General features: G+C 43.0%; 1 protein-coding gene across 1 annotated transcript; it reads left to right on the top strand.

Annotated features, from left to right (window-relative positions):
* The first annotated feature begins 1,742 nt into the window (after window positions 1–1,742).
* On the top strand, window positions 1,743–25,224 carry dnaaf10 (dynein axonemal assembly factor 10). Its single transcript, XM_068044286.1, has 9 exons — window positions 1,743–1,942; window positions 5,880–5,980; window positions 7,920–8,050; window positions 14,338–14,439; window positions 16,586–16,701; window positions 18,640–18,774; window positions 21,848–21,945; window positions 23,498–23,718; window positions 23,893–25,224. Exons 1-8 carry the CDS (start codon window positions 1,757–1,759, stop codon window positions 23,703–23,705), a joined length of 1,077 nt encoding a protein of 358 aa, XP_067900387.1. The 5' UTR covers window positions 1,743–1,756; the 3' UTR covers window positions 23,706–23,718; window positions 23,893–25,224.

Below are 25,224 nucleotides of genomic sequence, written 5' to 3'. Positions count from 1 at the left end.
TCCCCCAACTCTTTTTCCGGTACATTGATGACTGTATTGGTGCCGTTTCCTGCTCCCGCCCCGAACTAGAAAACTTTATCAACTTTGCTTCCAATTTCCACCCTTCTCTCACCTTTACATGGTCCATCTCTGACACTTCCCTTCCCTTCCTCGACTTCTCTGTCTCCATCTCTGGGGATAGGTTGTCTACTAATATCCATTATAAGCCCACCGACTCCCACTTCTTCACACCCTACCTTCTGTAAGGACTCCATTCCATTCTCCCAGTTTCTCCGTCTCCGACGCATCTGCTCTGATGATGCTACCTTCCATGACGGTGCTTCTGATATGACCTCCTTTTTCCTCAACCGAGGATTTCCCCCCACTGTGGTTGACAGGGCCCTCAACCGTGTCCGACCCATTCCCCGCACCTCTACCCTCACCCCTTCCCCTCCCTCCCAGAGCCGTGACAGGGTTCCCCTTGTCCTCACTTTTCATCCCACCAGCCTCCATATCCAAAGGATCATCCTCCGCCATTTTCGCCACCTCCAGCGTGATGCCACTACCAGTCGCATCTTCCCCTCCCTTCCCCTGTCAGCATTCCGAAGGGATCGTTCCCTCCGCGACACCCTGGTCCACTCCTCCATTACCCCCGCCACCTCGTCCCCATCCCAGGGCACCTTCCCCTGAAATCGCAGGAGGTGTAATACCTGCCCATTTACCCCCTCTCTCCTCAATATCCCAGGCCCCAAACACTCCTTTCAGGTGAAGCAGCGATTTACTTGTACTTCTTTCAATGTAGTATACTGTACTCGTTGCTCACAGTGTGGTCTCCTCTACATTGGGGAGACCAAGCGCAGACTGGGTGACCGCTTTGCGGAACATCTCCGCTCAGTCCGCAAGCAGGACCTTGAGCTTCCGGTTGCTTGCCATTTCAACACTCCCCCCTGCTCTCATGCTCACATCTCTGTCCTGGGATTGCTGCAGTGTTCCAGTGAACATCAACGCAAGCTCGAGGAACAGCATCTCATCTACCGATTCGGCACACTACAGCCTGCCGGACTGAACATTGAGTTCAATAATTTCAGAGCATGACAGCCCCCCATTTTACTTTCATTTTTAGTTATTTTTTCTTCCTTTTTTCTACATTCTTTTTTTACAATCTTTTTTTGCATTTATTTCATTTCATCTTAGTTTGTTCAGTTTGCTTACCCACTGTTTTTTTCAGGTTTGCACTTGCTGCTGTTCAATATTCAGTGTATTAACACCTAATCTGTACTAATGCTTTGTCTTTCAACACACCATTAACATATTGTTTGCCTTTGCTCCGTGACGTTTTGGTCAGCTATGTGGCCTGGTCCAATCTACACCTTCTCCTTTGTTATCTCTTGCCCAACCCCCACCTCACTTGTTCATAATCTGTGACTTTTCTAATATTTGTCAGTTCTGAAGAAGGGTCACTGACCCGAAACGTTAACTCTGCTTCTCTTTCCACAGATGCTGCCAGACCTGCTGAGTGAATCCAGCATTTCTTGTTTTTATTTCAGATTTCCAGCATCCGCAGTATTTTGCTTTTATTTCCAACATTTTCTGTTATCATTAAAGAAGGGTGTACTGATAGGGTAGGACTGAGAGCAGGCTGCTGTGGGCCAGCTTCGAGCAGTTGGGCTGAATGGTCTCCCCTCGTGTCACGGAAAGGGGCGGGGCCTGAGCTGGAGTACGGAAAGCCGTTTGCCTCTCCCGCGCCTGCGCAGTGGCGGAATCGCGACCGGGAACCATGAGCTCGGCGCTGGAGAAGCCGCAGATCATCGCGCACATCCAGAAATCCCTCAATTACACCTTGTTCGATTGCAAATGGATCCCGTGCAGCGCCAAGTTCGTCTGTATGGGCAACTTTGCCCGGGGCACCGGCGTGCTGCAGATCTACGAGGTGTCTCACGGGGAGCTGGTGCTGGTCAGAGAGGTGGGTGATCAGTCGGGAAAGGCCCAGACCTGTTGTGTGGTTACCGGCCCAGGGCCTGAGTGTTGTCATGGTGACGGTGGCTAACTTTGCCAATAAAGTTTCAAACTGCTTTTAACAGCAACGTCAAACAAGTGCAATCTTTCTGCTACTTGGGTTGGTTTTATACGAAGCTGGTTATAGTTTCCTTTTTTAATGAAACAACCACATATGTTTGTATAAATAAGTTTTAAAAAAGGGGGAAACATTTGTCGGGCTATGGGGAAAGAGCAGGGGGAGTGAGACTAGTTGGGTGACTATCGAAGAGCTGGCACAGGCACGATGGGCTGAATGGCCTCCAGTGTTGTATCATTCCAATTGTATAGATTGTTCAGCCAGAGATAAGGCCATTCGGCCCAACTGGTCCATGCTGGTGTTTATGCTGCAAACTAGCCTCCTCCCGCCCTTCCCCAACAACATGCCTCTCTTCCTTTCTCCTTCATGTGTTTCTCTATCTTCCCGTTAAATGCATTTACACTATTCGCCTCAACCACTCCCTGTGGTAACAATTCTCACCACCCTGGGTAAAGAAGTTTCTCCTAAACTCCCTATTAGATTTATTCGTGGCTGTCCTATATTTATAGCTGTCTTTAGATTTTTTTTTTAGATTTAGAGATACAGCACTGAAACAGGCCCTTCAGCCCACCGAGTCTGTGCCGACCATTAACCACCCATTTATACTAATCCTACACTAATCCCCTATTCCTATCACATCCTCACCCGTCCCTATAGTCCCCTACTACCTACCTATACTAGGGGCAATTTATAATGGCCAATTTACCTATCAACCTGCAAGTCTTTTGGCTGTGGGAGGAAACCGGAGCACCCGGAGGAAACCCACGCAGACACAGGGAGAACTTGCAAACTCCACACAGGCAGTACCCAGAATTGAACCAGGGTCGGTGGAGCTGTGAGGCTGCGCTGCTAACCACTGTGCTGCCCTTGTTTTAGACTCCCCCAGAAGTGGAAATATCTTCCTACGTCTACCCCAGTAAACCTCTCATAATTTTAAATATCATTATCAAGTCATCTCTCAGCTTTCTCTTTTCTAGAGAAAAGAGCCTCAGCCTGTTCATTCTTTCCTGTTATTTATAACCTCTTAGTTCTGGTATCAAGTTTCAAAATCTTTTTTGCATCTTCACCAGTGTTGCTATGTAAACCCTTAAAGATTGCCCCAGTTTCACCAAACCAAACTAAAATCTAGCGCAAGTGCCCCCTTTGTAATTTTATGATTCTTCGTTAAGTCCCTGGGTAGGGTACGCAGGAGCTTAGTTAGAGAAGGAGTGGGGGTTCCGTCTAAAATTTCTGATTGGAAAAGTTTCAATGGATATTGAATAATGCAGCCAGAAACCGGTCATCTGGGCAAAGTTGCAGTCCCAATGATGCGTGTTGCCAGAGTTTCAGGTTAATGACAATTATTGGTGACAATAAAATTTAAAGCTTTGTTTACTGCAGTGTGTATGCTGCGAGGAAGCCATCTGATAACTGATACTACATTTGAACTTAGCCAAAAGGCCAGTGAATTCCCACCCCTGTTTCAGTCTTCCTTGGCTTCCTTCTTTTTAATAGAGGTCTCTAAGATTATGAAGGAGTTCGATAGGGTAGACCTAGAAGAGATATTTCCACTTGTTGGGGGACAACAAAGCTGGGGGTCCTAAATATAAGATAGAACTTATAAATCCAATAGGGAATCCAGGAGAAACTTCTTTGCCCAGAGAGTGGTTAGAATGTGGCACTCACTACCACAAGGAGTAGTTGAGCTGAGTAGCAGAGATACATTTAAGGGGAAGCTGGATAAACACATGAGGGAGAAAGGAATAGAAGGATACATTGATGGGGTGAGAGGAGGCTCATGTGGGGCATAAACACTGGCATAGACCAGTTGGGCCAAACATCTTGTTTCTCTGTGGTAAACACTATGGAATTCTCCTGCTTATGAAATGTTTTGTTTCTTGTCTGCTTAAAGATGTTGTGAATGTTTTCTATGGTCAAGGTTATACTCTGTCTCCTCCCTCCCCCCCCCGCCGCCCCTTACAAAAAACAGATTTTACAGTACATATTGGATAACTAGTCCCTATCCTACTAACTCAGAACAAAGGCGCCTAATCTTAAAATTAGAGCTGAGCCATTTAGGAGTGAAATCGGGAAGCACTTCATCCCACAAAGGGTAGTGGAAATCTGGAATTCCCTGTGCTAAAAGGCCATGGATGCTGGGTCAATTGATTTTTTTAATGATTGAGATCAGCAGATTGTTAGGTGAGGGTATTGAGGGATATGGATCTAAGGTTGGTAAATGGAGTTGATGTACAGATCAGCCATGATCTGATAAGATGAGTGGACATTCAGTCCCTTGTGCCTGTTCCATGTCCCATGTGAGCCAAAAGATGTCCCTTGATTTTTATTGTCTTCCCTGAAGAGGTCAAGGAGGGTCAAATTACCAAGGGTAAGGGCCTCATTACAACTTCTTGCATTTTCGGGGTTGATGTGCAGGCTCTTGTGTCATACACTGTCTGGACAATGCAACAGCGGAATCCCTTGCTGTTGACACAGGTGTTCCGTGGGCACTCTCAAAGCATTCTTACAAGACAGCAGGGATAATTTTCGCCTTTCCCACTCGGGTGGTAAACGGATGGAGTAATTTACCACCCGTTATAAAACCCACATGTTGATTTCAGTCAAAATTACCCCCAAAAGTGCAGTGAGGTTGCAAGTGCATTATATAATGCACATTAAGTACCTGTAATTAATGAAGCATTTCTGCAATGACCATAGAAGCCTAATGGGTTGGATGATGGACAAAGAAGACTCTTTCAATAATTTAATAAAGTCTTAAAACAAAACAACAAATGGGGCTTTCAAACTTTAAAATAATTCATGCTTAAATATGTATTTCAAATTCTAATACAGGTGTCTCAGTAACAAAGATTCTATTCTCGAAACAGAAATCTAATCTGTAATGGCAGGGCACAATTTGGGCATGTTACATAATGCCTGGAAACAGTGCTGCTTTATGTAAATAGGGGAAGCATGTTGGAGCAATGTACTTTGCCAGAGGGTGATAGGACGTGAACTGATATCTGCTAGTCAACATCGTGTCTTGGTCAATCACAGGTTCCAAACAGAGATAGGGAGGAACTGGAAGTCCTATCTATCTGCTGATGATGGCATGGCACTGTACAAGGCCTGCCTGCCTTCTGAGTGAGTGAATGGCGATGTGGGGTCTTGAAGCAGAATTGGTGGAGAGTAGAAAAAAGAAGCTTGCCAAAACAAAATGAAAGTCACCATCTGTACTGCTGCTATGTCTCCCATCTGGTCAGCAGCCAACTGCTTGAACCTTGGCTGAGTTAGGCAGAGCCCTCCTTTTAAGTGACTGATTGTTTGCTAACCTTTGCCGGAGCTTTGTGTGTAAAATTAACTTGCGGTCCATGCTACTTATTGGATAATAATGTGCCAGGAGACTAATTTATTTTTTATTTAGTGATACAGCACTGAAACAGGCCCTTCAACCACCCATTTATACTAATCCTACATTAATCCCATATTCCTACCTCATCCCCTCAATTCCCCTACCTATACTAGGGGCAATTTATAATGGCCAATTTACCTATCAACCTGCAAGTCTTTGGCTGTGGGAGCACCCGGCGAAAACCCACGCAGTCACAGGGAAAACTTGCAAACTCCGCACAGGCAGTACCCAGAATTGAACCCGGGTCGCTGGAGCTGTGAGGCTGCGGTGCTAACCACTGCGCCACTGTGCTGCCCATTATGTCTCTCGCTGACAGTTTTCTCTGCTCTCCAGATTGTCTTGCTGAAACTCACCATGTAATTCAGAATTTAGTGCACTGCCAACTTGGCCACTTGATAGTCATTTTCATAATTTGAAAAATAAATGTCTTTTCAGATTGAAAAATCGAAACCTTTTAAATGCGGCACCTTTGGAGCCACCTCTTTGCAGCAGAGGTACCTAGCTACAGGGGACTTTGATGGAAACCTGCACATATGGTGCGTATTCAAAACCTAGAGAAGCTACTGTTGTGCATGTCCTAGTTTGAACTGTGATGAGAAGTGTTACACTCTTAATGCAAGTGTCTTTCTGAAGATTGCTGAGCAAATAACATCTTAAGAAAGATGGTAGTTTTGAAACCTCCTATGGCAATCTCTCAGGTCACCTTGGCATTATTTACATGGTTTCTAAATTTCCTGACTAAAGGTGATTGGTGATAAGTCCAGTGTTCAGACAAGGGGTGGAATTTTTGTGTTTGTAGTTTGTAGTCAGTTGGGGGAGGAAATCTATTCTATGTGTCCAATCCCAGTGCAGAGTGATAAATTATATGTCAACTGTAATTTTTTTTTTAACTGAAGGTGTTTTGTTTATTAAATTCTTTATGATGTAAGCTGATCTGATAATTCCTGTCTGACAAATTTCCAAACAAATTATGGATCACCTGGTGTATATTTTCTAATATTTCATGGTATATTGGTGGGGTGGGGTGGGGTGGGGTGTGCTCGGTGGAATTTCGTAACTAGAGCTGAAAGACCTGTTGTGCTTCTTTATAATTCCTTATACAGGTGGAAGTAGGATTACTGTGTTCATTTTTATTCATCCACAGGGATGCCAAATGTAGATTGCTAATTTAATTGTAGATAGGCTGATCAGCATTTAACATAAGCTGGGATGCTCCTCAAACTTAAAATTCAATTGCATTCGTTTTTAAACTTCCAATAAAAGTGTTCCCTGACCCCACCCTCCTGTTCTGCTTGACTCTGAGCCCTTTTCAGTTTGAAAATATTCACCAGAACAATACCAGGGCTAAACGAGTTAAATTATGAGATCAGTTTGCAGAAACCAGGCTTGCATTCCCTTGAATTTAGGAGGTTCAGGGGTGATCTAATCAAGGTGTTTAAAATGTTCAAAGGACTCAATAGGGTACAACAATGACAAGTTCTGTTAGGCATTTTGCTATGTTAAAGGTGCTATGTAAGTATAAGTTATATAGCACATTTTAATATATTAAAACATCTCATGGCATGATACAGGAGCGCAGTTGGACAAAAACGCTAGTCATAGAGTTATACAGCACAGAAACAGGCCCTTTGGCCCATCGTGTCCATGCCAGCCATCAAGCACCTATCTATTCTAAACCCATTTTCCAGCACTTGGCCCGTAGCCTTGTATGCTATGGCATTTCGAATGCTCATCTAAATATTTCTTAAATGTTGTGGAGGTACCTGCCCCTACCACCCCTTCAGGCGGTGTGTTCCAGATTCCAACCACCCTTTGGGTGTAAAATGTTTTCCTCAAATCCCCTCTAAACCTCCTGCCCCTTACCTTAAATCTGTGCCCCCTGGTTATTGACCCCTCCGCTAAAGGAAAAAGTTTCTTCCCATCAATCCCCCCCTCATAACTTTGTATACCTCAATCAGGTCCCCCTCAGCCTTCTCTGCTCTAAGGAAAACAACCCTAGCCTATCCAGTCTCTCTTCATAGCTGAAATGCTCCAGCCCAGGCAACATCCTGGTGAATCTCCTCTGCACCCTCTCCAGTGCAATCATATCCTTCCTATAGTGTGGTGACCAAAACTGTATATAGTACTCCAGCTGTGGACTAACTAGCATTTTATACAGCTCCATTATAACTTCCCTGCTCTTATATTCTATGCCTCGGCTAATAAAGATAAGTACCCCATATGCCTTCCTAACCACCTTATCTACCTGTGCTGCTGCCTTCAGTGATCTATGGGCAAGTACACCAAGGTCCCTCTGACCCACTGTACTTCCTAAGGTCATACCATCCATTGTTTATTCCCTTGCCTTGTTAGACCTCCCAAAATGCATCACCTCACACTTCAAAAAGTACTTATTCGCTGTAAAGCACTTTGAGGCTTCCGGTGGTCATGAAAAGTTCTATGTAAATACAAGTCTTTATTTTTTACTTTATGCAGGAATCTGGAGGCGCCAGAAATGCCAGTGTATTCAGTAAAAGCCCACAAGGAAATCATAAACAGCATTGATGGTGTAGGAGGTCTGGGAATTGGAGAAGGAGCCCCAGAAGTGGTTACTGGCAGCAGAGATGGTAAATTGTATTTAAATTATTCCTCTCTCGTGTCCCTCACTCTGTTCTCTAGAGTCTGTTGCAATGCGATAATGATTGAACCTATTGAAATGTCTGTTTCACTGCCAAATCCAGAAGTTTTCCTCCAGTAGTGTCTGAGCATCTAGAAATTTCTTAAGTAGTATCTAACAAAACTGGAGTCAATAGGAATCGGGGAAAACTCTCTGCTGGTTGGAGTCATACCTAGCACAAAGGAAGATGATTGTGGTTGTTGGAGGTCAATCATCTCAGCTCCAGGATATCACTGCAGGAGTTCCTCAGGGTAGTGTCCTAGGCCCAACCATCTTCAGCTGCTTTATCAATGACCTTCCTTCAATCATAAGGTCAGAAGTGGGGATGTTCGCTGATGATTGCACAATGTTCAGCACCATTCGTGACTCCTCAGATACTGAAGCAGTCTGTGTAGAAATGCAGCAAGACCTGGACAATATCCAGGCTTGGGCTGATAAGTGGCAAGTAACATTCGCGCCACACAAGTGCCAGGCAATGACCATCTCCAACAAGAGAGAATCTAACTATCTTCCCTTGACATTCAATGGCAGTACCATCGCTGAATACCCCACTATCAATATTCTGGGGGCTACCATTGACCAGAAACTGAACTGGAGTAGCCATATAAATACCGTGGCTACAAAAGCAGGTCAGAGGCTAGGAATCCTGAGGCGAGTAACTCACCTCCTGACTCCCCAAAGCGTGTCCACCATCTACAAGGCACAAGTCAGGAGTGTGATGGAATACTCTCCACTTGCCTGGATGGGTGCAGCTCCAACAACACTCGAAGCTCGACAACATCCAGGACAAAGCAGCCCGCTTGATTGGCACCCCATTTACAAACATTCACTCCCTCCACCACCGACGCACAGTGGCAGCAGTGTGCACCATCTACAAAATGCACTGCAGTAACGCACCAAGGCTTCTTAGACAGCACCTTCCAAACCCGTGACCTCTACTACCTAGAAGGACAAGGCAAATACATGGGAACATCACCACCTGCCATTTCCCCTCCAAGTCACACACCATCCTGACTTGGAACTATATCGCTGTTCCTTCATTGTCACTGAGTCAAAATCCTGGAACTCCCTTCCTAACAGCACTGTGGGTGTACCTACCCCACATGGACTGCAGCAGTTCAAGAAGGCAGCTCACCACCACCTTCTCAAGGGCGTTTAGTTTAGTTTAGTTTAGAAATACAGCACTGAAACAGGCCCTTCGGCACACCGAGTCTGTGCCGACCATCAACCACCCATTTATACTAATCCTACACTAATTCCATGTTCCTACCACATCCCCACCTGTCACCTATATTTCCCTACCACCTACCTATACTAGGGGCAATTTATAATGGCCAATTTACCTATCAACCTGCAAGTCTTTTGGCATGTGGGAGGAAACCGGAGCACCCGGAGGAAACCCACGCAGACACAGGGAGAACTTGCAAACTCCGCACAGGCAGTACCCAGAATTGAACCCGGGTCGCTGGAGCTGTGAGGCTGTGGTGCTAACCACTGCGCCACTGTGCCGCCCAAATTAGGGATGGGCAATAAACGCTGGCCTAGCCAGCGTCGCCTACAGACCTTGAATGAATAATAAAAAAGTATCATAGAACAATATAGCACACATGGAGGCCATTCAGCCCATTGTGCTTGCAACAGCTCTTTGAAAGAGCAATTTGATTAGTGCCACTCCCTTGCTGTTTCCCCATAGCCGTGTAAATCTTTCCCCTTCAGGTATTTTATTTACATATTTTTTATTTATTTTTATTTAGAGATACAGCACTGAAACAGGCCCTTCGGCCCACCGAGTCTGTGCCGACCAATAAACACCCATTTATGCTAACCCTACAGTAATCCCATATTCCCTACCACCTACCTACACTAGGGGCAATTTACAATGGCCAATTTACCTATCACCTGCAAGTCTTTGGCATTGGGAGGAAACCGGAGCACCTGGCGAAAACCCACACGGTCACAGGGAGAACTTGCAAACTCCGCACAGGCAGTACCCAGAATTGAACCTGGGTCCCTGGAGCTGTGAGGATGTGGTGCTAACCACTGCGCCACTGTGCTGCCCCTTGTGCCACTGTGCCGCCCCTTAATTTATCCAGTTCCCTTTTGAAACTTACTGTTGAAGTTGTTTCCACTGCCCTTTCAGGCAGCGCATTCCAGATCACAACAACTCACTCCATAAAACATTTTTTTCCCTCCTCTTACCTCTGGTTCTTTTGCCAGTTACCTTAAATCTGTATCTTCTGGTTACTATCTGTTCTGCGAATGGAAAAGGTTTCTCCTTATTTGCTTAATCAAAGCTTTTTTGTGATTTTGAACATCTCTATCAAATTTCTCTTTAACCTTTAATAAAAGGGTGCCCAAGCAGTGGCCTGTTGATTGTGTGAAATCCCTGACTCTTGCTTTATCTAGTCCTTAATCTAGGAAACTCAGTCCTTTTCTCGCTGATATTTCTTATTTGCTGGTTTGTGGACCAAGATTTTTGGAAAGGTATGTTATTGGCGCTCAGGGGTCAATAAACTCCAGATCAGAACTTCAAGATCAGTAACGTGAGATACACACACATTAATGAACACAGGGATTTGAGCTTCTGTGTGTCCCCTGAGGCTCCAGGGTCTACCTATGCAGACCACAAAGACTAAATCTTGGACACTCATGATTTAACACATTTGTTCTATTGGATAGGCTAGAGTTGTTTTCCTTAGAACAGAGGAGGCTCGGGTGACTTAATTGAGCTGTACAAAATTAGGAGGGGCCTACAAAGAGTAGACAGGAAGGACCTGTTTCCCCTACCGGAGAGGTCATTTACCAGGAGGCACAGATTCAAGGTGATTGGTAGAAGGGTTAGAGGGGACATGAAAAACATTTTCACCCAGAGGGTGGTGGGTGCCTGGACTTTGCTGCCCAGATGGAGGCAGAAACCCTCAATGCATTTAAAAGGTACCTGGACCTGCACCTGAAGTGCTGCAACCGGCAAGACTATGGACCAGGTGCTGGAAGGTAGGATCAGATTGGGCGGCTGGTTTTTTCAGCTGGCGCAGACACAATGGGCTGAATGGCTCTTTCTGTGCCGTAACTTTTCTGTGGTGTGGTGATAGGTTCCAGTTGGTGAAGGACAATATTGGAGCCAATCTTTACTCAGTCTTACATTTATTTACAGAGTGAAACATTGCAAGCATACATCTCCTAACTCAATCCCAACACAGTTTCAGTAAGTGTCTGTTTATATGTGCTCAAATGAGATCCCAATTTATGCCATCCACCTGCACATAATTACACACAATTGATATATAATTAACAGTGGAGACCATTTTTTTGCTGTTTTCTGTAAGGAATGTAGAAGTACTTGAAATGTGTTTAATGTTTTTAAAATGCGCAGGTACTCCTTTATTTTAGGGAGCATGTATTTTCCCATTACAACATCCTAACATACACCGAGAAAATCTCAGGTTCTGTCAGATACTGTTCTGTCCTCGCTGCTAGTGATTAACAGTAAATTGCTCACCCCTGCCATTTACTTACTATAATGTCTTAATAAAAATATCATATTCATAAAATACATATGTGCTATAAACTATGAAGCAGTAGGAATGCTGACAGACCATTCAGTCATCTATCTTATCCTATAGTGCATTTCAGCTCCCTTCCTACTTTAATGTCAAGCCTACATTCCCCTACTGCTTATTGAACTCGGAATCCATGTTTATTTTTTGCATATTTCAACTGAATTTATATTCATCATCCTGCTTGATGAGGTATTCTGCAAGTGACACTCAAGGTGTGACATAGTTATTCCTTCACAACATTGTCATTAGGATTTCAGTAAATCATAACGTACTTTCTAGATGTAGATCATGTTTGGAGAGAGTATTTTGAGCTATACAACACTAGGGTAAAGTCCAGTGGTTATAGAAATGTCACTGGTGATGGCAGTGGAGGGAGGGATTCATAGCGATGAATCAAATGTCACAGAAATGTAGGGCTCAAGTGTCATTATGTCAGATAAGCTTGGTGACTGCACAGCTTTGATTACACTCAGTTCAAGTATACTTTACCATATGATCATGCTCTCTAGTTGTGAATCACCATCTGTATCCTAGTAATTATCATTGTGATAATAAAAGCAAAATACTGCAGATGCTGGAAATCTGAAATAAAAACAAAAAGTGCTGGAAATACTCAGGTGTGGCAGCATCTGTGGAGAGAAAAGCAGAGTTAATGTTTCAGGTCAATGACGCTTCATCATTATCATTGTGAGTTGGACTGTGATTCCCTTCCTTCCCAGTGTCATAATGCACAATTCACATGACAATATGCATGCTCCCTTCCTAATGGATAAAGACACAGCCAGGTGCAGTACTCAGTCAGTGGCCAGAAGGTCCCAGATTGTGTTTTACCTGTTGAGGTGGCAATTATGTGGTCACAGTTGGCTCCCATGTTCCTGGGCTACATATGTAAGAATTAGCCTGGTTTCTGCCCTTGAATGCTACCTTGTGATCCCTGCTGGAAAGTGCACATGTTGGGAGCGTGTTGGTACAAGTTTGGCATGATGTTCTCCATGGTTAAATAGATTATCAACATTCCACGTCTAGTCTCACACTTGGACAGTGAATGTCTGTGGAATTGTACCCTGGTTTATGTAGGTACAAGAGCTGGTGCCCTGAGAACAGAAGGAGGAAATGGAATATAGAATTACCTCCTCCCTCAGGAAAGAAATGTCAGTTTAAACCTTTCTTAAAATCTATGCCCCATTTCAGTGGCCATATAAAAGAATAGGTGGTATTGCCTTTTCAAATTGGCAGAACTGGTAGTGGCACAGATCATGGTTTGCTTATTGTGGGATCCTCTGTATTCCTTTGTAATTGCCTGAATGGGCTGCCTCATTTATGCATACGCTGGTCTTAAAGAAACATGATGTGATATATACCTTTACAGTGCACTTCAGTAACTAGCTGTCACTGCAGGGCTTATTGTTTAAAAAAAAACCCACTTGAAACAAAAGTAATAAGCTGTGTTTTTGCACAATAATTTGCCAAGATCTGACATTGTCATTAATGCTCTTCTTTGGAGAACAAAATCAGAGATTCAGACAGTAATGAAGAGTAGGATGGATTGCACTGCTTGGATATTTTCTTTCTTTATTTGTTCATGGATGGGGGCATCACTGGCAAGGGCAGCATTTGTTGCCCATCCCTAATTTTTTTTTTCTTTATTCGTTCATGGGATATAGGTGTCGCTGGTTACACCAGCATTTATTGCCCATCCCTAATTGCCCTTGAGAAGGTGGTGGTGAGCTGCCTTCTTGAACCGCTGCAGTCCATGTGAGGTAGGTACACCCACAGTGCTGTTAGGAAGGGAGTTCCAGGATTTTGACCCAGCGACAGTGAAGAAACGGCGATATAGTTCCAAGTCAGGATGGTGTGTGGCTTGTAGCGGAACTTGCAGGTGGTGGTGTTCCCGTGCATCTGCTGCCCTTGTCCTCCTAGTTGTTAGAGGTCGCAGGTTTGGAAGGTGCTGTCTAAGGAGCCTTGGAGAGTTGCTGCAGTGTATCTTATAGATGGTACACACTACATCCACTATGTGGCAGTCGTGGATGGAGTGACTGGTTTAAGGTGGTGGATGGCATGCTGATCAAGATGGCTGCTTTGTTCTGGATGGTGTTGAGCTACTTGAGTGTTGTTGGAGCCACATTAATCTAAGAAATTGGAGAGTATTCCAGCACACTCCTGACTTGTGCCTTGTAGATGGTGTATAGGCTTTGGGGAATCAGAAGGTGAATTACTCGCCGCAGAATTCCCAGCCTCTGACCTGTTCTTGTAGCCACTGTATTTATATGGCTGGTCCAGTTCAGTTTCTGGTCAATGGTAACCCCCAGGATGTGTGGGATTCAGTGATGGTAATGCTGTTGAATGTTATGGGGAGATCTTAGAATCTCTCTAATTGGAGATCGCTATTGCCTGGCACTTGTGTGACACAAATGTTACTTGCCTCTTATCAGCCCAAGCCTGGATATTGTCCAGGCCTTGGTGCATGTGGGCATGGACTGCTTCAGTATCTGAGGAGTTACAAATCTGACTGAACACTGTGGAATCTAGTTGAAAGTTTTCGACAATCTAAAGGTCTATTTTATGCACCAATTGCTCACTGTAGCTGATATTGACTGTGTGTGCATGCATGCGCGCGTGTATATAGAGTACCTCATGCAAAGTACATGATGTAGATTGTGTTTTGTACTTTTGAAAGGAATGGTGAAAGTCTGGGACCCGAGGCAAAAAGACACTCCAGTGGCAAATATGCAGCCTGCAGATGGAGATACCCGGCGGGATTGCTGGACGGTAGCATTTGGTATGTCTTAAATATAGTTTTATATTGAAGCCATCCATAATGATCAATACCTTCACAAGATTACTAAGAGAACTGGGGAGGGATTGAATAACCATGAATTTAAATATTTTACAGTAACAGTCTTTCTTTAAAAAAAATTAGTATTTTGTATGTGGGTCAAATTTGTCTGTAATGGATGTCCCTTCTACAATGCTTACAATGTCCCTTCTATAATGAATATAAAAATATTTGATCCTGAAGGTGCCTTGACTAAATCAGATGGGCTTCATTTTTAGAACTTGACTCTGGTTTTGTTCTGACTTTTAATAACGTTGTTTGTATATCTGCTGGACTTAAAACTTAAGGCAGGTGGAACATAAAAAGGCCATTTGGCCTTTTCAAAACTTATTTCCATAAATTAAGCACAACTTGTCTAATCATGGGTTGAACCCAACTTAATATGCAAGCAAAACTCCAGAATATCTGTCCTGTTCCAGATTGTTCTTGTTCTAAACTCCATTATTGACCACTTCAGTCAGTTTTCCTGTCCTTAATACTATATAAATGGCACAATTTTGAAAGTGTAGTTGAGCAGAGAGACATCCACGTACACAAATCCTTAAAGATGGCAGGGCAAGTTGATAAGATGGTTAAAAAAGCAAATGGGTTACCTGGGTGTATAAATTGAGGAATGGAATATAAAAGCAAAGAGATCATGCTAGATCTTTATAAATCACTGGTTGGGTCTCAGCTGGAATATTGTGGACAGTTCTGAACTCCACACGTCAGGTAAGATGTAAAGCCTTAAAAAGGGTACAGAGAAGGTTTACCGGGTTGGTACCAGGGATGAATGATTTTAGTTATGAGGAGATGTTGGAAAAGTTAGGGCTGTTCTTGGAACAGAGAAGGTTAAGAGGTGATCTAATAGAGATTTTCAAGATGAAGAGAGGTTTTGATAGAATAGAGAGGGAAAAACTATTCCCTCTGGTGAGTGGATCAGTAACCAGAGATCACAGATTTAAAATCATTGGTAAAAAATCTAGAGGGAGATGAGGAGAAATGTTTTCACTCAGTGCATTGTCTGGATCTGGAACGTTTGACCTGAAAAGGTGCTGGAAGCTGATTCCATTAATAATTTTAAAAGGGAGTTGGACAGGTACCCAAGGATGAGGAACTTACAGGGTTACAGAGAAAACGCAGGGATGTGGGACAAAGCACAACTCCTCTTCGAAAGAGCCTGCACAGGTATGATGGGTCAAATGGCTTCTTTCTGTGGTGTACGTTTGTACAATTCTAGATTAGAATCTCAATGTCAGAAATTACTGTTTGTGCTGTTCACTTAACATCCTTTTATTTGAATATTAATCCAAGGTTAACACTTCGGTTAAAATAGTGGAGTGCCATAGGAACACACAAACAATATCTCAGACAGGAATTTCTAGCCTTTTTCTAATTCATGCACGTTAACTAAGAGAGGAAAGGAATTTAATGTGCTCAACATGTCCCTTTTTGGTTTGTCAGCTGTTTACTGTGTAGAAAGATCACTTTTTCTATGTTCTTAGATTGTTCTATGGCCTGCATCATGCTGGTCTTATTTTCCTTAAATGTGCTTCCAAGTTATTAACTGCTTTCTCCCTGGGCTAATGCCCATCTATCACTGGTCACTTGTATGTTTCTACATTTAAAAAAAAAAGTCCAGTTTATAGATGCAAAGCAGTCACTTCCATTGCAGGTGATGGAAGGCACTGGCATGATGGGCCAGCTGGCCTCTGTGCTGTATTGTCTGTGTTTCTAGGAAAAGGATTAAGAATATGATGCAGAATAAGGTCTTATATACAGCGGAGCAAGCAAAGATCACATGACCAAAATGGCAGCACTGGGCATTGATTTCTTAAAGGGTCAAGATAGCTAGATAGCGTCCTCTCTTCCCTCTCCTCTCCATTAGTATCTGGATGTAGAGGCAGTGAGAAAAGAAATCTGTTTTCAGAACAAATGTAATCCACTTACTGAACACAATCATGAGATTTTTTTCTCTTAGTTGCTGAACTACAAGCCTTGATTAAGTTTTGGCAAATTATAATAGAGAGAATCCAGGCTGAGGAGGGAGATCAGTTCAGTTGACTTTTTTTTTCTAAACTCTCTCATTTGGTGGTGTCTCCATAAATAGGTAATGCTTACAACAGCCAGGAACGCTATGTGTGTGCTGGATATGACAATGGGGATATCAAGCTGTTTGATCTAAGAACTATGTCACTCCGCTGGGAAAAAAACATCAGGAATGGGGTAAGGGACAAACAAGATTTTAATGCAGGTGTAAAACCCAAAACCTCCCTTGCTTGTGGAGAGGAAAATGGTAATTACATGCCAGAACGTAAAAGCAATGACACAGTTACAAACGGACTTTTAAATCAAGGGCTCTACAGTTGGCTATTTTGTAGCAGCCACTTCTCAAAATAAGCTTTCTTCCCTCTATTTATATTTTCTGTTCCTTTAATCTCTCTGCATCGGATATCTTCTCTTGTCTTCAAGTCGATTGGTCAGTGCCACAGCTTGCTAACCACTAGGAAATACCTTAATGCCTCTTCTCTCTCAACAGTAAATAGTTCTTTGGGGGATGCTGAAAGTTCTGCTTCTCTCCCTGACTCTCTTCCCCACTGCATCCGCATAACCAAGATAAAGGGGGAAAATATTGGAGAGAGTGTTTGTTCCCAGAGAGACATTTCAGTTATGAATGTTTGAAAGGGTGTTTCAGGAGAATAATCTAAAAATTGGTGGGGTCACTGTAACTCCTGTCTTCTTTATACACTGGAAACTGTGAGGGAAATCTTCCTGGCCTTGTAAAAATGGCTTTGGGGGGAGGGAGGAAGGGGGTTGGGATGCGTGGAAGGTCAGACCGAGGCGTGCCTGCTCCTTTCCCCGACATGTTCCTGTCTCCAGAAGGTTTTCTTGGAGGTGGGCTCCCTGCAGTAGTGGCTGCCCACCCATCTGTGGCAGGTAGGCAATCTAGGCATTTAAAAGGGCCATTAACCCTTAATTGAGCGCAGCAATGCAATCTTACAGAAGGTGCACAGTCCCCATGCTGCGTCAGGAGCCCCAGCAATGCAGCAGAGATAGCCTTACAGCAGGAGGTCAGAGGGGCATCGGAAGCTGCTGTCTATGGTGCTATCAGGGAGCCGCTGCATGGGTTCCACCTCCACGTTGATGATCCTAATAGCTCTGGGCCTTCAGTTTTGTTAATTGCTGCAAAGCCTTTCATGAGTGCCTCCATTTGGGGTGCCCTCACGATTTCCATCTGCCTCCTGTTGGGCCTCCCGTGTGCGTGTCCTGCCGCTGTCCTTAATTGGGCAGAGATCGCAGAGGTGGCCAGTTAATTGGCCGCCTTCCGTAAGATCATGCCGCAGGGCTCACCTCCCACACGAGCGGGGTTGGGACCCACAAATCATAGGATCATGGGGCCCAATGCATCAAAATGTTTAAAGATTCTACCTTGTATGTCCCCAAAGCAGCTTCAGGTAGGGCTCTGGAGTTCCAGAATAAAGTTTCCCAAGAAAATATGTTCCTAATTACAGAAAATGGCAGAAACAGTCAGTAGGTCACGCAGCATCTATGGAGAGAACAGACATGATGTTTTAGGTATGAACCCTTCCTCTGAACTCTATTAGAACATAAGAAATAGAAGCAGGAAGCAGGCATTTGGCCCTTTGAATCTGATTGTGGCCTTAAATTCACTTTACTGCACGCCCCCCCCCCCCCTTAACCTTTGACTCCCTTGTGGATCAAAAATCTGCCTAAGTCAGCCTTGAATATGTTCATTGACCCAACCTCCACTGCTCAATGGGAAGAGAATATCAAGCACTAACGACCCTGTGAGAGAAGAAGACACTTGACATAAGCCAACCTTGAGTGAAGACATGTTGACAGGGCATGAGTGTGGATGCCTCTGGTCTTAAACCACACACCAGATACTTCCAGCTTTATTTTACATTTATATTGGAGTTAAATAAAGAATCTTTTGGCCATTAGCCCAGAATAAAAAGTCAGTAACATTTTACATGAATTCTAAGCTTACATTTTCCCTACATCCAATGTATTAACCCAAAATGTTTCTGTGTCTATTTAATTCTTTTGTTGACATTAAAATTTCCTTTCTATATTAAAAAAAAAGGCTCTCGGCATTGACAGATAACTATGTTGCCGACAGGACCTTCCTTATTTTTGCAGGTTTGTTGTGTCGAGTTTGACAGAAAAGATATCAACATGAATAAACTGGTGGCCACTTCCTTGGAGGGAAAGTTCCATGTATTTGATATGAGGACCCAGCACCCAACAAAGGGCTTTGCATCAGTCAGTGAAAAGGTATTTAATTCTGAAAAAGTAGAGTTCCCTTGGTTTATAAGGATTGATATACAATGGTGTAACTTGGCTGCAATCTAATGTACCTTGGTTTTATTTGACTCCTTAATAACCAAATACACAGGTTGCTATGGAGCTATCTAATTGAACATCACAAGCAGTGGTCATAGCAGACGCCAAGTTGGAATCAAGAGCATTATTTTGTAAAATTGCGCCTTTTGCACAGTCATTTAAACTGTTGTCTGAACAGTATATCAGATATCCACTTACAATTATGCTACAATAGGGATTATATGTCAAACTATCCTGTTAATTCACAGCAGCCGAACAATAAACATTCTCTCAAATAAAAGGTGTCAGGCAAGCCTCAGTTAATGGAGGGACAAAAATCTTTCCTAAATGGTCTTCCACATAAATACTAAAGGGAAATTCTGGGCTGCCTCTGCAACTAAAACCTAACATGGCTTCATTAATTGGAAAATAAAAATAACATTTCAACCAATGATCATTGCAAGTGCAGCACTAATGCAGGTACTCTGGGCACAAGTGATCCATGCATAGTGCTAAGTCACATTTTCGGATTTTTAATTTTTTCCTTCACAGAAAGGACTTGGGGGATTGTATTGTGCTCAAGTGTTTTGAAAACAAAGTGAATTGGCACAGATTTGAAAAGAAAGGCCCAAAGGTTGCAGGAATTGAGGAATGTGTTAAAGGCAGATCATCCAGTGCAAGGGGATGTTACAAATCACAGTCTGTTTCAGACTGATACAGTGAACATATGTTGCCTCACCCCAGACCAATAGCCAGGTAGACTGGGGACATTAAGCAGTTTGTTATCTGATCACAGGTGGCCAAACAAATATTAACTGCGGTGAGGACAGTTCTGTTCGTGTGGTTATGGGATATGGGGTTTGTGGAGGATATGCTCCTGAGTGAGAGAGTCGAGGTGACCTGAACTGTGCTGGGACCAGTATTCTAGCGTGCTGCATAACTAGGGAAGTAGAGAGGGTTTCAAACTGAGCAGTGGGGGCAAGGGATCAAATTTGGGAAGATATGGTAAATCAAGGAGTGGAGACAAGGCAAGAGAGAAAGGTATTAATATGGGAAATGATAAGCACACCATGACAGGAAGGGACACAGAGTACAAATCTAAGAGTAAATCAGCAGGTAAGCCTAGAGGTTACAAAAATAATAAAAGGACAAAACTAAAGGCTCTGTATCTGAATGCACGTAGCATTCGAAACAAAACTGATGAACTGATAGTGCAAATAGCAATACCTAAGTACAGTCTGATAGCCATTACAGAGACATGGCTGCAGGATGACATAGATTGAGACCTGAATATTTAGGAAGGACAGGAAGCTAGGAAAAGGTGGAGGGGTTGCTCTGTTAATTAATGATGGTATTAGCACAATAGCGAAGGATGACCTAAGTTCAGGAAACCAGGATGTAGAAGCAGTTTGGGTAGAGAGGAGAAATCATAAAGGCAAGATGTCGCTTGTGGGGAGTGGTGTACAGGCCATCTAACGGTAGCCATACCGTAGGACGGGGTATAAAGGAAGAAATAATGGGAGCTTGTCAGAAAGGTATGGCGATAATCATAGGGGATTTTGATCTACGTATAGACTGGAAAAATCTGTTGGGAAAGTTGAGCTCATAGATTGTTTTCGGGATAGTTGCTTAGAATAGCGCATTCTGGAGTAGGCTGTACTAGACCTGGTATTGTGCAATGCGATAGGATTAGTTAATAATCTTAAAGTGAAGGCAGCAGCGATCATAATATGGTTGAATTTTACATTCAGTTTGAGGGAGAAGAGAGTTGGTCTAAGACTAGTATTTTAAACTTAAATAAGGGTGATTATGAGGGCATGAAAGCTGAGCTAGCTAAAGTGTACTGGCAAATTAAGTTAAGGGATAGGTCAATAGAGATGCAGTGACAGACATGTAAGGGTTTATTTCAGAATACACAGAATAGATTCATTCCAACGAGAAAGAAAAATTCCGAGGGGAGGACCTACCATTCATGGTTAACTAAACAAAGTAAAGATAGTATCAGACTTAAAGAAAAAGCATATAATTGCAAAGATGGCTGTCCTGGTCTTTCCTTCACTGGTTACAGTCCTTCAAGTGATGCTCCTGGAACTGCCCCCATTTTCTCCAGAACTTTGGATTTTCATGGCAATGAAATCGGCTCCTCTCACCCTCCCCTCTTCCACTGGAACCTCCAGGGAATGCTCAGAGAACCTGGGAGCAGCCTGTGGCTTATTTCTTCCTTGCAGCCGGATCAAATAGTTTCATCTGACGGAGGGACGGCAACCAGAGCACACTGATTTTAAGATAATTGGCAAAAAAAAATCCAGGGGGAAAAGTTAGACAACATTTTTTTAGGCAGTGAGTTATTGTGATCAGGAATGTGCTGCCTGAAAGGGCAGTGGAAGAAATTTCAGTAGTAACTATCCAATTTTCTTTCGAAAAATACTCGAAAGGGAGAATTTTTACAGGGTTATGGGAGACAGGGCTGAGGGAGTGAGGCTAATTTGATAACACTTCCAAAAAAAAACCCAGCACCGACACGATAGGCTGAATGGCTTCCTATGCTGTAGAAGTCTGTAAGTGAATGCACACCTCCTCCTCTAAGAGGTTTATTTATACTTTCAGTGAGCTTCTAAATTCCCACTGGAAATCTGCCCTGAAATTGGGCAAAATGCCAATCAGATGTACATGAGGTCTCGGAGTTAAAATCGAGTGGGTCTCACATTGATGGCATTGGGCAGGTTTTATGCTCACCGTACCCATCCATCCCCTGCTCCAAGTTAAAATTGGCCCATGACTTTACCACTGTAGCTCAGTCTGCATCCAGTATGTGATGCAAGTGTCAGCGCTCACTATTGTGGTGAAATGGAAGTCTTGTGTGCTATCACAGGGATAGTATTTGGAGAGTCACGAATGACTTTCAGCAAAGTGTGTGAGCCAGGTCTCTGGTTGTTGCTGTTGGTAGGTAGGGCAGGTGGTGTTGCTCTGTTTCACTCCTGTTTTTATAAACACTGTATGTTTGTGTGTCTGCTGCTTTCCTCAGGCGTATAAATCCACCATCTGGCAGGTCCGCCACTTGCCACAAAACAGAGACATCTTCATGACCTCGGGAGGGGGTGGCAATCTGCACCTTTGGAAATAGTGAGTAACCTTCTTCACGCAGTAAAGAACTTAAATGCACGTGAGCTACCAGCTTTGTGGTTGCTCATGAATGTTAATGATTGAACTGTCGTGAATTATAGGTAAGTAATTTTGAGCTCCAATCTGAGACCAGTTTGTTCCTGGCTACTCTAATGCTAGCAGTCCGGGAACTGGATGATCCCTGTCTGGTGTATATCATGGGGAGACCAGATGAAAGGAAGAGAATAAAAGCAAGTTTGCCAAAAGGAAGTATTCTATAAATTTTCTAATTTTGAATATTTAAGGTAAGACCTAAATGCTGATTTCCACAACCCCCACCACATGAGTACCAATACACAAGGGGGCAGCATGCCTTTGAAACCCATCTGACTTCAACCTACCTCAACCTGGCTGAATTTATGGATTCAGACAATGTTCAGATAATTTCTGAGTTTGGATAATTTGTATGGGCTAGTTTTGGCCGGGGTGGGACTGCTGACCATGAACGGATTTTCTGCTGCTGTGTGGGTGCTGAGTCCTCTGCCTGTTGTGAAAAGTTCCAATAAAATTCTGAAATGTACGTGTCTGAAGAGATGGCATCCTCCAACCTGAAAGGCCAGCACATCCTCCAATGTCTAATTTCTTCAGTGATCCTGTTCTGAGCATCTGACTGACAGAATCACAGGAGCACGACATGCAATATGTTATCATGGCATTCCTGTGTTATTTAACTCTTCCCTTCCACTTCAGGGAGGAGTTCCCTGATGCCCAAGGATGGAGGCCTGAGGTGAAGGCTTGTGGTCCAATCTCAGAAGCAGCCACCCATGGAATGTTAGACCCCATAACCTGTAATATGTTGGACAGTCATTTTAAGTTTAAAGGTTGAGATGATAGATTAAATTGCAAGAGCAAAGCTCATCTCTGAGAGGTGTTGGTGTCTTTGAACATTCTAGTTTTTTATTTTGTAGAAATGGATTTCCGGCAGTTTTCTTTTTTGGAATGTACTGTTTACCCTGGCAGCTGGGGAAGGAGGATGAGTATTATGTTTGAAATGGGTGGATGTTAATTATTTTATAGTTAAACCAAAAGTCACATTGGAATTTACCAACAGATACAAAGAAAGACCATGGTAATTATTATTTATATGGGAATTGCAGAGGGCAATGTTAACCTCATTTATTGTTTTCTCAGTCTTGTTCATTGAGTTTTTTTTTTAAGAGTTTTGATTTTTAACTCTTGGTACAGAGGCTCATTAGGATTATTAACAAAAGGAACCCTGCTAACTCATAGATCGGAATCACTACTCCATGGCGTGCAACATGAAAGGTTTATAAAGCATTATTTACAGGAATTCAACATTTTGAAAGAATATTTGGGGAACGTGCAGGAGAGTGGGACTAATTGGAAAGCTCTTTCAAAGAGCTGGCATAGGCATGATGGGCTGAAAGGTCTTCTGTGCTGTATTATTCTGTGATTCTGTGATTTCTTTGTTACGTAGGCAGAAGCTGAAAGGTGTGGTTGTCTGAAACTGAATATCTGCTGAACTGACGTGTTCTCCTTGTGTGTTTCCCAGTGAGTATCCTGCCCAGCGCTCAAAGAAGGACTCTGAGAACATGGACATGGGCGTTGCAGGCACAGTCACGCTGCTCCAAAATGTGACCGTCTCCACCCAGCCTATAGGCAGCCTTGACTGGAGCCCGGACAAGCAGGGCCTCTGCGTGTGTACTGCATTTGACCAAACAGTGCGAGTTCTGATTGCCACCAAACTTAATCGAGTTTAGTGAATGAACCAAGGTATTATGCAAATGGCCATCTCCATCCAACAGCATAAATGTGTCCTTTGAACAATATAAAGTATCTGAGAATGTAATGAGAATTTTGAGGAAATTTCTACATATGTATATAGTTTTTTAAATCAGTTGTAAGATAGTCTATTTTATTTATTTGCTTTGTCCCCTCCCTTTGTAGGACATTTGGTACCGAATATTCTCTTGCCGCTCGGTGAGGGTGGGGATAGTGCCCTGCTTGTACTGTGCCAGGGCCAACAGAAGCCAGTGTTGAGGTCAATCATGTCCAGTTTCCCATCGTGAGAGAACATTTTTCTTCTAATGATGCTCCATCTAGTGACATGAATGAGGATTGTTCAAACAAAGTGTAAGTCTGTTTGGCCACTTGCATTCCGGTGGGTAGTTCAACGCTCGAGCTCCGTGACTCTGCAGACTGTTTTGAGTGCTTAAAATGTTTGTTTTATTATATAGGACAATTATCCACTTTATAATTTGAATTAAAGTTGTACTTTTTTTTGAAAAGCTTGGTTGCATACATGAGTGTGAATATTCTGCTCACAGTTACTAAATTTCTATTTAAAATAGGTTTTGAAGGGTTTGTAATTTTTGTTGTCACGTTGTACATGCAACTAAAAAGGGCTCACATTATAGGGTTGCCCAATCTTGGGAGCTGGGGTTAGATGTCTGCAGAATCAGTGATTGGAGTGCATCTGATTACCCAGTAGTGCAAACTTCCATATGTGAAAGTGAGAACTTTGTTTCCACATGTAATTGTGGTACACGCCCCTCCAGTGTACAATAAAACAAGACCCCACCCTCTTCCTGCCACCACCTCCACGCGCCCCCCCCAACCCTGCCCCATCCTCCACTTTCCCTGAAGCTCACAAACCTGCAAGTTTCAGCTCTTTAAACCTCTTTGGTCTGGAGAACTGATAAAAGGCCGATTCATGACTGGTACAAAACCCACTGTAGTGAGATTGTTTTTTATTGGTACATAAATGACACCTGTTAAATAAATTGCCTTGTGTACATTAATAATACGCAAACAATTTCCTGTTGTCCCTTCATTGCTACGGTCGAGGAACTGCAGTGATCTAAATTCTGTCACTGCCTTCACTAAAGCAAAGAAACTGTCATTGGATATTGTGCTCTGTCATTGATTATATGGTTTAAACATTTTATTTTGTGTACGGTTGTAAATAAAGTGAATCTGCAAAGCAGTTCTGACAATTCTTACTCTGCTGATTTTGTTTTAAAGTTGAGTTTACTATTTTGCCTGAGATTATCAGACACATTTTGCACATTAGTGTGTACATTTGCATTAGAAAAGTGTTAGCGATAATTTGTCATATCTCAAATAAACTGTACAAAATGTAAAAATGTATTCAGCTGTCTGTTGGATTTTTATTTATAAAGTAACACCTTGTTCTCTTTTTGGCTACCTGAGTATTTGACATGCATAGAAAATCCATCACTAAGTTTTTTTTTTAAAAACTTGAATTTATATAGTAAC

Source organism: Heterodontus francisci, chromosome 13, assembly GCF_036365525.1.
Source record: "Heterodontus francisci isolate sHetFra1 chromosome 13, sHetFra1.hap1, whole genome shotgun sequence".
Lineage (NCBI taxonomy): Eukaryota > Metazoa > Chordata > Chondrichthyes > Heterodontiformes > Heterodontidae > Heterodontus > Heterodontus francisci.
Note: the sequence above shows the minus strand (reverse complement) of the source record. Positions and strands in the feature narration are given on the sequence as shown.